Source organism: Engystomops pustulosus, chromosome 5, assembly GCF_040894005.1.
Source record: "Engystomops pustulosus chromosome 5, aEngPut4.maternal, whole genome shotgun sequence".
NCBI lineage: Eukaryota > Metazoa > Chordata > Amphibia > Anura > Leptodactylidae > Engystomops > Engystomops pustulosus.
Genome location: NC_092415.1, coordinates 42,905,793 through 42,921,303, shown reverse-complemented (window position 1 = coordinate 42,921,303; position 15,511 = coordinate 42,905,793). Strand labels below are relative to the sequence as shown.

The 15,511-nt window shown below is 42.2% G+C and overlaps 1 protein-coding gene across 5 annotated transcripts in view; it reads left to right on the top strand.

The window, feature by feature from the left end:
• NCOA2 (nuclear receptor coactivator 2) overlaps positions 1 to 15,511 on the top strand; it is a 144,084-nt gene that overhangs the window by 93,677 nt on the left and 34,896 nt on the right. For all 5 annotated transcript variants that reach the window (XM_072151767.1, XM_072151768.1, XM_072151764.1 and 2 more), the window contains 6 exons: positions 1,273 to 1,377; positions 3,810 to 3,982; positions 11,661 to 11,764; positions 14,200 to 14,377; positions 14,468 to 14,638; positions 15,289 to 15,387. In XM_072151767.1, the coding sequence (XP_072007868.1) occupies positions 1,292 to 1,377; positions 3,810 to 3,982; positions 11,661 to 11,764; positions 14,200 to 14,377; positions 14,468 to 14,638; positions 15,289 to 15,387 (811 nt within the window). In that variant the 5' untranslated portion in view covers positions 1,273 to 1,291. The remainder of the gene's footprint in view (positions 1 to 1,272; positions 1,378 to 3,809; positions 3,983 to 11,660; positions 11,765 to 14,199; positions 14,378 to 14,467; positions 14,639 to 15,288; positions 15,388 to 15,511) is intronic.

Below are 15,511 nucleotides of genomic sequence, written 5' to 3'. Positions count from 1 at the left end.
CAATGTTTACTCCAGCAGTAGTACCCGGGCACATGGCGGTTATGTTCCCGTACTATACCGCTGTCTGTCACATGGGCAAGGTGTAGGAATGACCAGAATGATACATTAAACGTATATAATATTCTAACTTCAAGTAAGTTTGGTAGGAGGTGGTAAGCTCTGTACCCTACCCATTGGTCTGGACCTAACTTTGTTGAATGTAGTTTTAATCCGAATGAGGCGATTCCTGTTTTTATCCCTGTCCCCCACTTGATTCCAAGTTGGAAAACGCCACCCTAGTAGTGAACAGAGCCGAAGAAAGAAAAATTGCTCCAGCACAATTCAATCTTCAATGGTAAAACCAATTTTTTTTATTCGGATCAAGTTAAGTCCACTGTTCACACAAGGTCACAGACTGATGCGTTTCGAGCTCTTATTCATAGTCATAAAGACTGAATATGAGCTATTATGACTGTAACAACTAGATTGTCGAAACGCGTTAGTCTGTGACCTGTGGATTTTACTTGCTCCGAATAAATAAAATTGGTATTTTCAATCGAAGATTGTATTGTGCTGGAGGAATTTTTTCGAGTCGTGTGCTGTTCGTCCAGGAGCTGTAACCGGCAGCGCATTATTTTTGTGCTAGTAGTGAACGAGTGCTTTGGTCGAGGTTGGCACCTTCCCAGGTCTCCCCTATTTACGGTCTATCTTGTAAGTTGAATCTGGTACCATAACTGGCTGCAAAAACCTACTTTAGGCCCCATCAAATGTTTAGGGATAACAAATGTAAATCCCTGTGCACACTATGTTTTGGAAGAGTGTAATGGAAAGAAAGAAATGGAAGGAGGTCGCACTCCTGATTCGGCTCGTGTTGCCATATTGCAAAACCGCATACAGCGCCTCTAATCCCTAATATTGCGGTATCAAAAGCTTTGGCTAGCTAGAGCAGCGTTCAGATTATACGCAGCAGGGCCTCCAGAAATCCTAATACCCCTCTATTGCCCTGCACATTGGTCAGGTAGTATAATGACCGTCTCACTCCATGCATTGACAGACTACGGACTGCCATAAACAGCGGCTTGCCGATGGCTGTGTGGTGTATTTTTGCTTGTTTTTTTTTATTTTTTTTAATTGCAATTGTCATAAATATGTATGTTTTAATGCTCTATACATAACATCTATCAGACAGAGGAAGACGATGGAGTGTTTTATCACACTGCAGCACGTGTACATTTGTTTGCTGATCATTCTTAATGTTTTTTTTTTTTCTTTTTCTTTTTTTTTTTGCTCTAGTTGCTGATATGTGTTCAAGATGAGTGGAATAGGAGATAATCCCTCGGACCCTTCCTGGGTGGAGCAGCGGAAGAGGAAAGAAAGCCCAGATCAGCTTGGCCCAAGGTAACCGTGTGGTCACATTGCAGCTTCTATTCACTAACAGCAAGCAGACTGTGAAAACAGATTCAATACGGCACAGAACGGTTTATTTATTGGATAGTAAACACGTGAATAATGCGCGATCAGTAAGGGGAGTATGACTTAAGATTTGATGGCAATTTTTAAGAAAGTAGTAATGAGTAAAACGTGGCTCGTATTATTTGTAACCTAGCCACGTATTACATATATATGTACATATGTGTATATGATTTTATGAGGGGTGTTACAGGAGGGACCAGCCCTGTGACTAATACAATCTTGTGACTGTCTTGTGTGTGATACATATTTTGCTCAGGACCGAAGACTAGAAACATTGTTTTAGCGCTGAGAGCCAGAATGTGGTGTTACAGGGTGTTAATTCCCTCACAGAGTCTCATTATCCTACACATTCCCATTAGGTCTATGCTTAGGAAGGAATATAGCTCACATGACCCAGAGGAAATAAGCCCCACTAATCATTTTACATGCCTTATTCTGCCTGCCGCAACGTTCAAGAAAATCTGCCATTAGAATACATCTTGATAAACCAGGGACACTCATAGATCCTGGCACTGTGACTGTGGCAATCTGTGGGGGGGGGGGGAGTGGTTACCAGAGCCTCTCCATGCTGGAGATTCATGGGCTGTTACACTGCACAGTAGCGCTCTTTTCATCCACCTCCCACCTGCTTCCCGCTGTGTGCTGAAATTTCCTCTGCCGCATTGGGGTTACATCCGGTAAAGGGAGGGGGAAGTCCTGAGGGGCTGTTGTAACGCACTCAGTTGGCATATAAATAAATTTCTAGCTTTTTGGAGAAGTTGACTGCAGTAGATCACCTATAATATAATCTTGTGTGGTTTCCAGAAGCTAATGTGATGACAGATTTTTGGCATTTTGTCCACCTCTTCACAGAGTTTGTGAAGGATAATTGGCTTGATGCCATGGACTGACATCTGGAGTCAGATCAGAAGAGTCCTGCATACTAATAAAAATCTAAAATATTATTAACTTGATGGAGTCTAGTGTTTGGGGGTCCTAAAATTTGGCATCCATACTTATTAGGCTAAGTTCACACCTGCATTCGGTAGTTACATATCCGTTATCAGTAGCTGGAGAAAAAAATGTGCAGCAGTCTTTTTTTTTTTTTTTTCCCTCTATTGGTACATTGAAGTATTTGGGGAATGGAAATTGTGAACTGAGCCTTAGATGCTTATCTGCCAAACATATTGGGATAGATTTATCATACACCAGTGCACTTGTGTTGGCGCATGATCGAAGCCCCGCCAGATACATCAAGAGACTTAGGCCTCCTGATGTATTCGGCAGGTGGGTGCACTGGCGACCAATACCACGCCTCCTCGTTTTGTGCAAAAATCGTGTACTTTATGGTGAATATTTGCCACCAGCAGTGCCCCCACCATGCCAACTTAGCAGTTTTCTGACATAGAAGCCCTGATAAATGTCCCCCATTATGTTTTTCTGGCTTTTCCGCCTATGGCAGGTGTTGGGGTACAAAATTTGTAAAGTGCTACAGAATTCGATGGCGCTATATAAATATAGATTATTATTATTACAAAAGTATTAAGCCATTTGAAATTCCCAACTCTCTGGTCTTTCAGTCTGACAAACCAGGTGTGCATGTGTATGAGGAAGTCTTCTGTACTGTTGTTGGTATCCACTATCCACCATATAGGGAATAACAATACGATTGGCAGGCCTACTACTGGGACCCCCAACAACCACACGATTTCAGTAATTGAATAAAGCTGCAGGTGGAACATGCATCCTACTGCCCCATTCAATACAGAAATTGCCAATCACAGCGCTCAGATATCTCTGGCACTGCTGTGCTCGTCAGTGTCCGACACTATTCTTCCGGAAGCTTTATTTGTTGACCCCCTGTTCTCATGAACAACAAGCGTCCAATCATGTGATTGATGGGGAAACTTAAACTGTGAGTGAGATAGGTGCACAATTTAGCTGAACTGTGACCACAGCATGTCGGTACAGCAGTGCAGGGTTTTGGCTAGCCACACATCAAGGGTCCAGGAAACTATCTCCAAGATGCTGGACCCCGCTGTCTTCCCTTATTGGCCACCCTCATTGTGTGCAGTAAGATAGCCCCCTGACCAGTGAGATGAAACACACCACTGTCAGTGATCAGGAGGAATTACAGAGGCTTGGGGCAGTGTATGATCAAGGTAAATACAAGTAAGCCGCCATACTAATAGACTGGTGAACTCGGATAGCCAAACAGTCACACCCATTGCTATAGTAATAGAGAACATAGTGTCCTTTACAGAAATAAGGAGCTATTACCTTGCGATGTGATATGTGCTGTACAATGTTTGGCAGAGGAATGTGCCCCGGCTACCCTTCTTCTTCTTTCATTCATTCCCTTTAAATGTCTTTTGCAGCCCCAAGAGGAGCACGGAGAAGCGTAACCGAGAGCAGGAGAACCGATACATTGAGGAGCTGGCAGAGCTGATTTTTGCGAATTTCAATGATATCGACAACTTTAACTTTAAACCCGATAAATGTGCAATCTTGAAGGAAACTGTGAAGCAGATTCGACAGATCAAAGAGCAAGGTGAGACATTTGAGAAGGGCATGAAGCAATCCGGCAGGGACACCTGAACAGTTAGAGCTGTTTGTATGAAGCCGGATTCTTTAAAGGTGCGCTGCCAATTGAAACATTAAGTCCGTGCACAACATTCCAGTTCAACCAGATTTCCCAGTCTTATTACAATATTCTCTCCATATAGTGTTTTGCATATGACGTGTGTAATGTTATGCAAGCTTTTTATTCGGGAAGCGTAAGAGATTTCTGCGCAGAGCTTGCTAAGCCACATTAGCGTCTGTCAAAATCTGAATACAAACCTTTCCGTCGACCCGTCCATGGTACTAAGCTGTCGAGTTCTGAAGGGGTTTCCATCCAAATTTCCTGTGCTCTTGACTGACAGCTTTACCCATTAACCAGAAGTGTGAGCAAAGGTGATAAATCACTGCCTAGCTCTGCAAATACAATATTCCGAATCTGGAGAAGCTGAGTGACGACCTCTAGCAACTTTAAAGCGAGTCTGACACCAGATTTTACGCCATTAAACTACTAGTACACTTAAGGCAATAAAGGAATACATCGTCCTTTCTAGAATTCCCGTCCTTATGTGAAATCTCACCCATTTACCCAAAGTCAGGTGAAAATGAGCAGAGAGGAGTCAAATTTAGAGGCTGCAGGGGGAGCCTCACTTCAGACGCCTCTATATTTTGGCTCTATATTACTTAGAAAGATGCTGCTGATAATGATCTCATCTTCCAGATCTCATAAGATTTGGTTCTGTGATCTACAGAACCAGAGATGCAGGAAGCTAAAAATGCAATTCCAGCCTTTTTTTTTTTCCTCCTAGCCACAGCTCGCATTTCCAACTTTGTTTGTAACTCCCTAAATATTTGTTTCTGTGGCTGTGATATAATGGATGAGAATCTTAACTTTAATATGACACCATTCGCATATTCCTTTATTTATATAGCGCACACAGATTATACAGCGCTGCACAGAGCTTGTCACATCAGTCCCTGTCCCCAATGGGGCTCACAATCTAATCAACCTACCAGTATGTTTTTGGAGTGTGGGAGGAAACTGGAGGACCCGGTGGAAATCCATGCAAACACGGAGAGAACATACAAACTCTTTGCAGATGTTGACCTGGATGGGACTTGAACCCAGGACCCCAGTACTCTAAGGCTGTAGTGCTAACCACTGAGCCACCATGCTGCTAAAGAAAGGAATTATTGTTATTAACTTTAATATGACACCATTAGCATGTTTCTAGATACTATAAAACTGAGGATGGGGGTCTTAAGCGACTCAGGCAAAATATGACTTTAATATTGACCATATTGACTGTCACACAGACATCTTAGAAACTAATACATTTTAAATCTATTGAGGAAAATATTTAATGACTGAGAGACTGATTTAAAATAAAAATTAGTTTATTTTTAATAGATATTTTAGGTAGAAGTACTATGTAACAGTCTGTTTATTCTCTAATCTTCCATATGCAATGGAACCACTATGAGAGACATTCCATGTGTCCCATATAAAGTGCAAAGTTCTTTCCTGATCCCAGATCTGGCACTAGGAAAATGTTTATATCCATACATACAGATCTCTATATCTCCCAGTTTATAGTATTGTATGCAGGACATGGTGACTTTCCACAATGTCGGGGATTGCACTTCAGCCATTCCACAGAGAGACGTTCGCTTCTAATCTCTGGGCGTTGTGGAGGATAGCATCTGGCGTGCCACATTCTTCATGGCACCTGGGCATGTACAATCTGGTACTGACTGCAATGATGTATGAGGACTCACTGATGCACTTGTTAGGCTGTCATAACAAATTGAATTAGCCGCCAGTGTTTAACTTTGCTTCTTGTCACCAACTTATTACACAGACAGATGTCCAGAAATCACTTTGGCAAATGGGCACATTACCTGCCAGGCTTATTTACCTAGCAGGGCCCTGATACTTGCTTTGTAGGCAGTGTACACACCAGTTCCTTTATACTTTGTTGTAGATGCTTTGCTTTAAATGGCCTCTAAAACAAATATGTGCCGTAGCTGCGCTGACCCAGCATGTACACGGCGGCTCCATGAACCCGCATCTGACAGCAGGTTCTCTATCTCAGTTTTAATTTCTTGGTTTAATTAAAATTTAGATCAGAAGCATAAATTATTATTAAAAAAAAAATTGACCTAAACTAGTCGGTTATGTTTGATTTCCCCTTCTGTATTCAGCTTTCTTGTCTTTGCCGGTGGTTTATCCAGTGCAGTCCTTCTGTTCTTCATGATCAGCCTAATTTCTCTCCTTTATCTCACTTCTGCATTTTAGGTTTCACTTTTCAAGCTTTTCCTGTAAATGATCAGTTTTATATTCATTTATGTAACACTTTTTTGGAATGTCATGATAAAGCTAATATTCGGAAGTGGTTCTGGCAATTTGGCAACATGTTGACCCTATTGCTGCCCCCAGACCTTGTCATTTAGTTAGGTCCCTGATTTAGGGGCAGCCCGGGGTGTGCCTGTGTATGGAAGGGTTAGCATGAGAGAGCTGAATGTCCTCTAATGTTTATTTGGACCTGAATCCAAGGTTCTGTATTGCTGACATGCACTTCATGTGAAAGAAAATGTTTTGGTTTTGAGTAAAAAATTTTCTTCTATATTTTCTATGGGGTGTGTCGCTTTAAGGAAATAGTCTAGAGCGAAAAACTGAAAGTACTAAGAGATAAGGACGAAGTTCCTTGTTTGAAACAAAACAGACTTTTGGTTACTTGTCGTATTCTGTCTCCTCTGGCGTCTTCTTGGATACAGCAGTGACACAGTTTATAATCACATGTTAAATGTTGCATTGACTCCAGGGCAATGCCAACCAAACTAGCGGATTTTGTTGGCTCAATGGGATTTACCATTAAAAACCTTTGTATGCAGCTGCTGTGCAGTTATTTGTCTCTATGGCGACAGACTACAACCCTTGCGTAGTCGGGATGCATATAAGCAGGTGATAGTGAAAGCATTTCCCCGTTTCTTGGAAAATGAGACCCCCTCCAAAATGAGCCCCAGTATGATTTTGCTTCCTCTTAAGAGTACGGACTAAATACTGTCCTGAAAATAAGCCCTAGTTACAAACTGCATGGTGGCACCTATAAACACAGGACAGGTATTATTTTAAGGAGCAGAATCTCCGGGAGTGTGATTTTTCACTCCCACTCCTGACTGTCTCCAGTTCTTTGGCACCTGGAAACCCATCGCTTATGTATTATTAAAGAGGACCTGTCACCAGATTTTGACCCCCCCTGACTAACAATACCTGCTGATAAAGGGTTACACGTTCTCCCTATATCACCTAAAATGAACTGCCAGTGGGGCCCTGTACCTTAATTACAGCTATTTTTCTGATATGCAAATTAGCTTTTCTGACTCTCCTGAGAAAGAAGAGTCAGATACCAGTGAGCCACGCCCCTTTATTCTGACTGACAGCTCTGTGCCTCTACAAATCACTGCCCTGCACTGAAGGCACTATAGAAAACGAGGAGGAAGCTGATACATGTCATGGCTACAGTCAGCTGCATGGGCAAGTGGGGCTCATGTTAGGAAAGTGCCATTTCTAGACATGCAAAATTGGGGCCAATAATTCTAAGACGATTGAGACAGGAGAAATTTTTTGTTGTTGCAGAAGATTTTTTTTTTTTTTCATAGAAAAATAAAACATCCCCTGAAAACAAACTCTAACTCAATTTTTCTTGGGCTTTGTCTTACTACAGTTTTGTAACTGTAGTAAGACAAAGCTGAAGAAAAATTTTCTCTGTTTCTCTGAATGTATCCAAAATCTATCTCATTTTAGCTCCAAATCATCAACAGCATGATGCTGGGTAATTATTAATAGCTATAGGGACATGAATGTTTTTAGGGGAGCGTGTAGGGACAGGAAGGTCATCCTGTCTATTTCTGAAATACCCTGTGTACTCTCCGGAAGGGTCCTAGATTTGTTTTCCGATATGTCATTGCATGGGTTAACTTTTACCAAAAGTGTCTGAGCGCTCATGGACCTCCTCTATATGCTTAGTCATCTTGTCACGCGCTTCACAAAATAATTCCTGGCATTGCTGACAGCGCATCAATGTCTCACTTTCTCAACTAAGAAATTGGGGGGGGGGGGATTGTGCCCGGATCGGTGATATCTTATCTGGAGAAACTGTGATTTTGCTAATGAGGGTGCAGAAGGGGAAGTGCTGGTATGATGTGCTGGAGGCTGCTCCCAGTGAGAACGCGTGCAGCTGCGCCCATTGCTTCACGGGTCTTTTTTTCTTTTTCAGTCACTGTGGGAGTTTTCAGCAGCCAGATGATATATGGCGCATTAATGTTGAAAAGATAAACAGATTTGGGCGAGCGCAGGAAGGGCCTTGTGTTTTTTTTTTTTTTTCTGCTAGCAGAACGCTTCCTAATGAATACGAATGTGATGCCGGCTTCACCAGGCCATATGGCGGCTTTTCTAATTTTAGTATTGTGCAGATGTATAATTGTCTCACTTGCTTACCTCCTAAAGCTTTCCTGAGCAGCAACATGTCCTTAACTCCTTTAATTCCCCAGAGGCCTACATTGTCTTACATGTCTTTTCTAAGGGAGAGGCCGCCTATTGTACATAAGAGGCATGAGACTGGCTGCTTCTGTGCTCACCACGCTTACTAAATGTCACTTAAGTGCTCTTTTTCTATTTTAGATTAGCTTACACATAATATCCATCTTTTAAAATTGTTTGTCTGGGATTTTTAAAGGGAACCTGTCACCAGATTTTACTCATTTAAACTACTAGCCCCTTCAGGTAGTATATGAAATGACATTTCTATAATTCTCTATTTTAGGTAAAATCTTGCCTTATAAATACATCTCCTCCAAAATGATGTAAAATGAGCACAGAAGAGTCATATTTTACCTGAGATGAGTCAAGTTATTGCTGCAGGGAGATGCCTCTAACTTCGGTTCTAGTACCTAGAAACATGGCATCATATTAAAGTTAAGAATCTCCTCTTTCAGATCACATCAGGCTTGTGGTTCTGTGAGCTACAGAACCAGAGACACAAAATTATTTAGAGACATATTTGGAAATGTGACATGCAGATAAAAATCCCACCTATATGTCTGGCTCTGTATATCACAGAACCACAATCTAAATGTCGAGATTCATAACTTTTAATTTGACATAAAGCTTGTATCTAGTAACTTGAGCACCAAATGAGCTGCCACTAAACATGACTCCTTTCAGGCAAACTATGACTCTCTTTCTGGTCCTTTTCACGTGACTTTGGAGCTGTCAACTTTAGCGTTGGGAAAATCATCCAAGGTTAGATCTGAAGTTTCATAAATTTTTGGTTTCAGATATTTTTTTTTTTTTCTTTTCAACAAAAAACTTGTTTATACAGGGCTTTCTGCTTTATATATTATATTGCTTCTAAAAAATCTAACAACTTATCTCATGTAATATAGTTATGTGATGTCACAGTTCACACATACAGATAGCTTTACATACACTGCCGTAGACATTTTGCTGCCTTCTCCCCAGGGCAGTCTGGACATGTTGGTGCATTAACCCAATAAAGATTAAGAGCAGGATGTAAAACCAATACTTGCTGGCCGCATTACAGGTGGTCCCCTACTTAAGGACACCCAACTTGCAGACGACCCCTAATTAAAGACGGACCCCTCTGCCCACTGTGACCTCTGGTGAAGCTCTCTGAATGTTACTACAGTCCCAGGCTGCAATGATCAGCTGTAAGGTGTCTATAATGAAGCTTTAGTGATGATCCTTGGTCCAAATACAGCAAAAAATTTTGAGACTCCAATTGTCACTGGGGCAAAACATTTTTTTACAATTATTAAATAAACAGTTTCGACTTACATACAAATTCAATTTAAGAACAAACCTATGGGACCTATTTTGTACGTAACCCGGGGACTGTCTGTATATAACTATTGTACAGATATCCATTCCCCAGCTCTTCCTACTTGTTGGTTGGATGAGTGGGAATTGTTGCCTTCATTTGGTATTTCGTCCGTGTTCTGTCCCATCACTAGTAATAAAATTGTATTAACCACGTACTGGAAATTACTCCATTTACTTTAGGCTTCTTTTCTGAAGGTGCTACAAAGCCCCAGTGTATGTTGATGCGTTTTTTTTTCCTCCACGACTACATTACCGTCGCCCGGGTCTTTTCATAAAAGGTCGGATTGAGTTTGAATTCTGGGACAAGATTCAACTTAAACCCCAGAAATCCCCCGGCGCTGGTTTTACTAGAGAGCAGTAGGAAATGTCTGTTTGCTCTTACATTTGCCAGATTAAAGTGCGTTTTTCATGTGTGAGCTGTAAACCCGGCCGAACGTCAGCCTTCCAGAATCCATGCGCGTTGATGTGTTGCGATTTGGAAGTATTTGTGGAATGCGCATGGACCTCTGTATTTGGAGATCTCCTATTAGCTGATGCTGAGCTGAGGTCTATTTACGCAGTGTGTCCTTATATTCTTTGACCTGGTAGAGGATTCCTTGGATGTGGTGATCCATCGAAATCTAGAAACTGGCTCCTTCACATGTGGCATCTAACACACTAACTAAAATCTTGATGTTAAAAGGTTTGGCCACTTCATGTTTTTTGTAATTTGTGTGTCCGTAAAATGACCGCAGACGGAGGGACATGTGATTTCTAACTGGCACTGGCAGGATAGAAAACGTATATTTATGAATACATAATCATATGGTCCTGGCAGGGTGATTGTTCATGGACAGATAGAGATCACATGACCCTCCATCTGCAGCCATTTTATGGAGAGGAATGTCCGGCTGATGAGGTAAGACAGGAGGTTTCACTTTTCATATAAAGAAAGAGCAGAACTATTAGTAGATGTATATTGGTAAATTACCCGTCCCCCCCCCCTTACCACTAACACACATTGTAAAAAAACATGAGGTAAAGTGGCGAACCCCTTTTTAAGGTTTTTGTTTTCCTTTGCTTATGGAAGGGTCCATTGGTAACTGAGTTTGTCTTTGGGCACCAACCTCGGGCCTCTCCTGCTTATAAAGAGAGAGGGCAGCACGGCGGCTTAGTGGTTAGCATTACAACCTTGCGGCGCTGGAGTCCTGGGTTCAAGTCCCATCCAGGCTAAGAACTGCAAAGATTTTCTATGTTCGCTCTGTGTTTGCGTGCATTTCCTTCGGGTACTCCGGTTTTCCTCCCACACTCCAAAACATAATGGTAGGTTGACTAGATGGTGAGCCCCATTAGGGACAGGGGCCAATTTGGCAAAGTCTGCGCAACGCTGCGTAATCTGTGTGCACTATATAAAGAAAGAATTAATATAGACAATTCTGATAAATCTCCATCAAATCAGAGCTCCTCTTTTGTTGTATAAATTGCTGTGGGAAAATGAAAGCTGGGCTCTGATTGGTTGCTATTAGCTATTAGCCACCATAGTACTTGGGCTACAGACATTTATATCCGTGGTGCACCCTTGTGTCCTCCGTACTTATCAAGATTCTGGAAACATTCGTTGTTGTGTGTATTAGGTGCAAAATCTGAAAATATAAGGAATCCCATTTGTCTGAACACAGCCTTACAAGGGGACATTTATTGTTACTAGCATTTGAATGCATTATTGAGGATTCAAGGTATTTATTTCACTTGTTTCCACCTCCTAAAATGTCGTCTTTTATTGCAGAAAAAGCAGCAGCTTCAAATGAGGATGAAGTTCAAAAAGCGGACGTATCCTCTACAGGCCAAAGTGTCATCGACAAGGACGCCCTTGGACCCATGATGCTGGAGGTATATGTCTCGCGTATATGGTCTGTCACTGCTGTGTTATTATTGTGTTTTTCTATATAATACGTTAGCGGAAACAGCAGATGTTTATTTTCCCTGTTACATCAAAACTTTACTGCTCGCCACATTTCCCCCTCAGTGCACGTTCACATGTAAAGGTGCTGCGTACTACATGGGCAAAGGGCATCTCTGCCGTCTATACACTTCCTGTTTTTCAGTTTCTCCGTTCTGCACTTGCTCTGCTTTCTCTGTGCAGTGGCCAGTGTGCTGTGCACAAATAGGGAATCTGTCACCATAAAACTGTAGTCCAGCCTGCAGGCAGCTTGTTATAGAGCAGGAGGAAATGAGCAGATTGTACAGTGTCCTATCTGCTGGCAGCATGTTATGGAGCAGGAAGAGATGAGCAGATTGTATGTAGTGTCCTAACTGCAGGCAGCATGTTATAGAGCAGGAGGAGCTGAGCAGATAGTACAGTGTCCTGTCTGCAGGTAGCATGTTATAGAGCAGGAGGAGCTGAGGAGATTGTACATAGAGTGCAATCTGCAGTGAGCATGTTATAGAGCAGGGGTGGCAGATTGTACATTGTGTCTAAATAACAAGGAACTTGTGCATGGAAAGGGAAGATATTTAATGAATCTTTACTAAACCCTCCACAAAGCTGTATATGAGTCTGCTCTACCCCTCACACCATTTACTGTGTGACTGATAACCATGTAACAGCTGTTACCTTTCTCTAGTACCAGATATAGTAATAAAGAAGCCGACCACCATGCCTTCTCTTATTCATCATCTTGTGAATACTGCACCTTGTGCTATGGATGGGCATGTTATATAGACCATGTGCACTTGGCAGTGCAGGGTATCTCCTGGGCGTGTATGTGGGGTCTCTGTGAGATCTGCTCCTGCAATAAGGAAGCATCTGCTTTTTAATTGTTTCTTGCAATGTCTGCACTTGTACATGTCGTAAGTATATGGCCGTTGCCAAGCAACAGAGCGGGAATTGCAGTTTCCTTTAGTGAAGTAAACATCACATGACGGAGCCGAGACGCTCGCCCCGGCCGCCTTCTCCTACAGAACATGCTGGCCTCAGCTCATAGGATGGGGCTTTAAAGGGACGGCCTGTCTGGTGCAGTATCTGGGTCCCTGAGCTACTAACAATCACTATAGAAGTTATAGTGAGAGCCATAAGTAAACTATAACTATACTATAAGTACCCGCTACAGTAGCTACATGACAAGTATTGACTGTCTGTGAAAACGCACCATGCACTGGGCACCTTTCTGTAGACCGGACTCCATGCATCATAGTGATTTATGATACAAGGAGTCCCTGCTTCCCTGCAAAACAGCAACACCAAACCATGTAGAATCAGGGGATCCGCCCAGAGCACAGGCTATAGTTCACACACCAGCCACGGCCTAAAAGTTTGCCTGCAGTTTGGTTATTTTTCTGGGTTCCTGGCTATGGTCTGGGATGTTAGTCATGCTGTAAGTAGGTGTGGGCTGCCGGTTCTGGATCTTATGCATTCTCTGCCGGGTACGGGAGCCAACGAAGATTGGTAAACAGATGAATCATGGAAGTGTACCCACTTGTGCATCCTCTGTTACGCTTGGACTACAAACTTATTATTGAAATTATTCTCTCGGCGATTAATCATCTAATAAAGTTGGGGGATAAGAAGTTTGTTTTTATTCATTTGTGAAACATCTCCACAACTGTTTCTAGCCTGTGTCTGGTATGGCACTTTAGCTGGATATAAAACTGGATTGCAACGTCACACACAACATAAGTAGTGTATGGAAGAAGTAATCTGTTTTCCTAATCCCAGGCAACCCCTTTAAATGAACCCCCTCTACCATCAAAATCCATCATGATAAACCAGGCACTATGACTGTGGTAACCTTGCGTTTGTTGTCCAGGGTTTACTTCCTTCTAAAATCAACATTTAAAATTATGCTAATGAGTGAGAAGGCTGGGGGGGCTGTTAGCAGAGCCCCTCCCTACAATGGCTTCACATGCTACTACACTATGCAGGAGTACTTCTTCTCTACCAATGTGTGACATTACAGCAGGCTGAGGGGGCAAGAGTGAGACCGTGTAACAGCCTGTGAAGTTGGTGCACAGTTGGGCTCTGTTAATACCCCCCTAGAGCCCTTCTGGCTCATTAGTAGAATGTTAAAAGCTGAATTTAATAGGAAGGAGGCCATTGGTAACAAATATAAGAAGATTACCACAGTCATGGTACCTGGATCTATGAGTAAGTGTCCCTGGTTTATCATGCTGGATTTTGATAGTAGATTTCCTTTAAATGTTCTTCAGAAGTGACCCCCGACCTTAATGTGCTGGGTGCAGATCGCTGCCCCCTCACCTTTTATAGGTGCCATCTTTTGAGCAGACAGGACAAACCATAAAATGAAATGTTTTTCTTCCTTCTCCAGGCCTTGGATGGGTTCTTTTTTGTGGTGAACCGTGAAGGGAATGTAGTGTTTGTCTCTGAGAATGTGACTCAGTATCTCCGGTACAACCAGGAAGAGCTCATGAATACCAGTGTCTATAGCATATTACATGTCGGAGATCACAGTGAGTTCATCAAAAACCTGCTGCCAAAGTCTTTAGGTAAGATGCACCATCAGGTTTTCATCCCATTGTCTGCATTGTTCGTCCCCATTTTCCGGCCTGACTCGCATGTTATTTGTTTCCTCTCAGTTAATGGGGGACCTAGACGTAATAGCCATACATTCAATTGCCGTATGCTGGTGAAGCCAACGGCGGAGTGTGAAGAGGAAAGTCACGACGGCCGGGAAACACACCAGAAATATGAAACTATGCAGTGCTTTGCAGTATCCCAACCAAAGTCCATTAAGGAAGAAGGAGAAGGTAAGGTTATCAGGAAGCCTGACCACTATTTACCTTCATCAGGATTGGTCTCTTTGTCAGCACAATAAGGAACTTAATTTATATACCACTACAAAGGAGCATTACAGTTTGCTTCACTGACTTCATTGCCCTTGTTTCCAATATGGCTACTCATGACAGAGACCTGCTTATCGGTGACCACCATTGAATTATATAAAATATATATACATATTCACACACACCTGGTCCCCTTGAGGACACCCAACTTACAGAAGACCCCTAGTTACAGACAGATCTCTGATCTCTGGTGAAGCTCTCTGGATGTTACTATAGTCCCAGACTGCAATAATCATCTGTAATGTGTCTGTAATGAAGCTTTATTGATAATTCTTGGTCCTATTACTGCAAAAAATTTCACAGGGGAAAAAAAAAAAAATCTTCTCTTGAGTTACAGATACCATATATCCCAGTTCCGACTTTCATACAAATTCAACTTGGGTAGAAACCTAAAGAATATATACATATACACATATATAAGTAGGTGACTTTCCTTGTTGTTTCCAGGACATTGACATTTTAATGTAGTAAACGCCTTTAATCATCTGTAAAGAAAACTTTGTGTGATTGTGTGATCCTCTCTCTTGTCTGAAACAATTGTCTGTCTTTTGAAGATTTACAGTCTTGCTTGATATGTGTGGCCAGGAGAGTTCCAGTGAAAGAACGACCTCCTCCCTCATCCGAAACATTCTCGACTCGCCAGGACTTGCAAGGTAACCCTCCTCCCCCTACTCCTGACTGTCCTCACCTGTCTGTATACAGAGACCAGTATGCAGATTGCAGTGCTGCAGGGAGGGATCTGCAGAAATGCTGTAGTGATGGACATGATTGTATTTC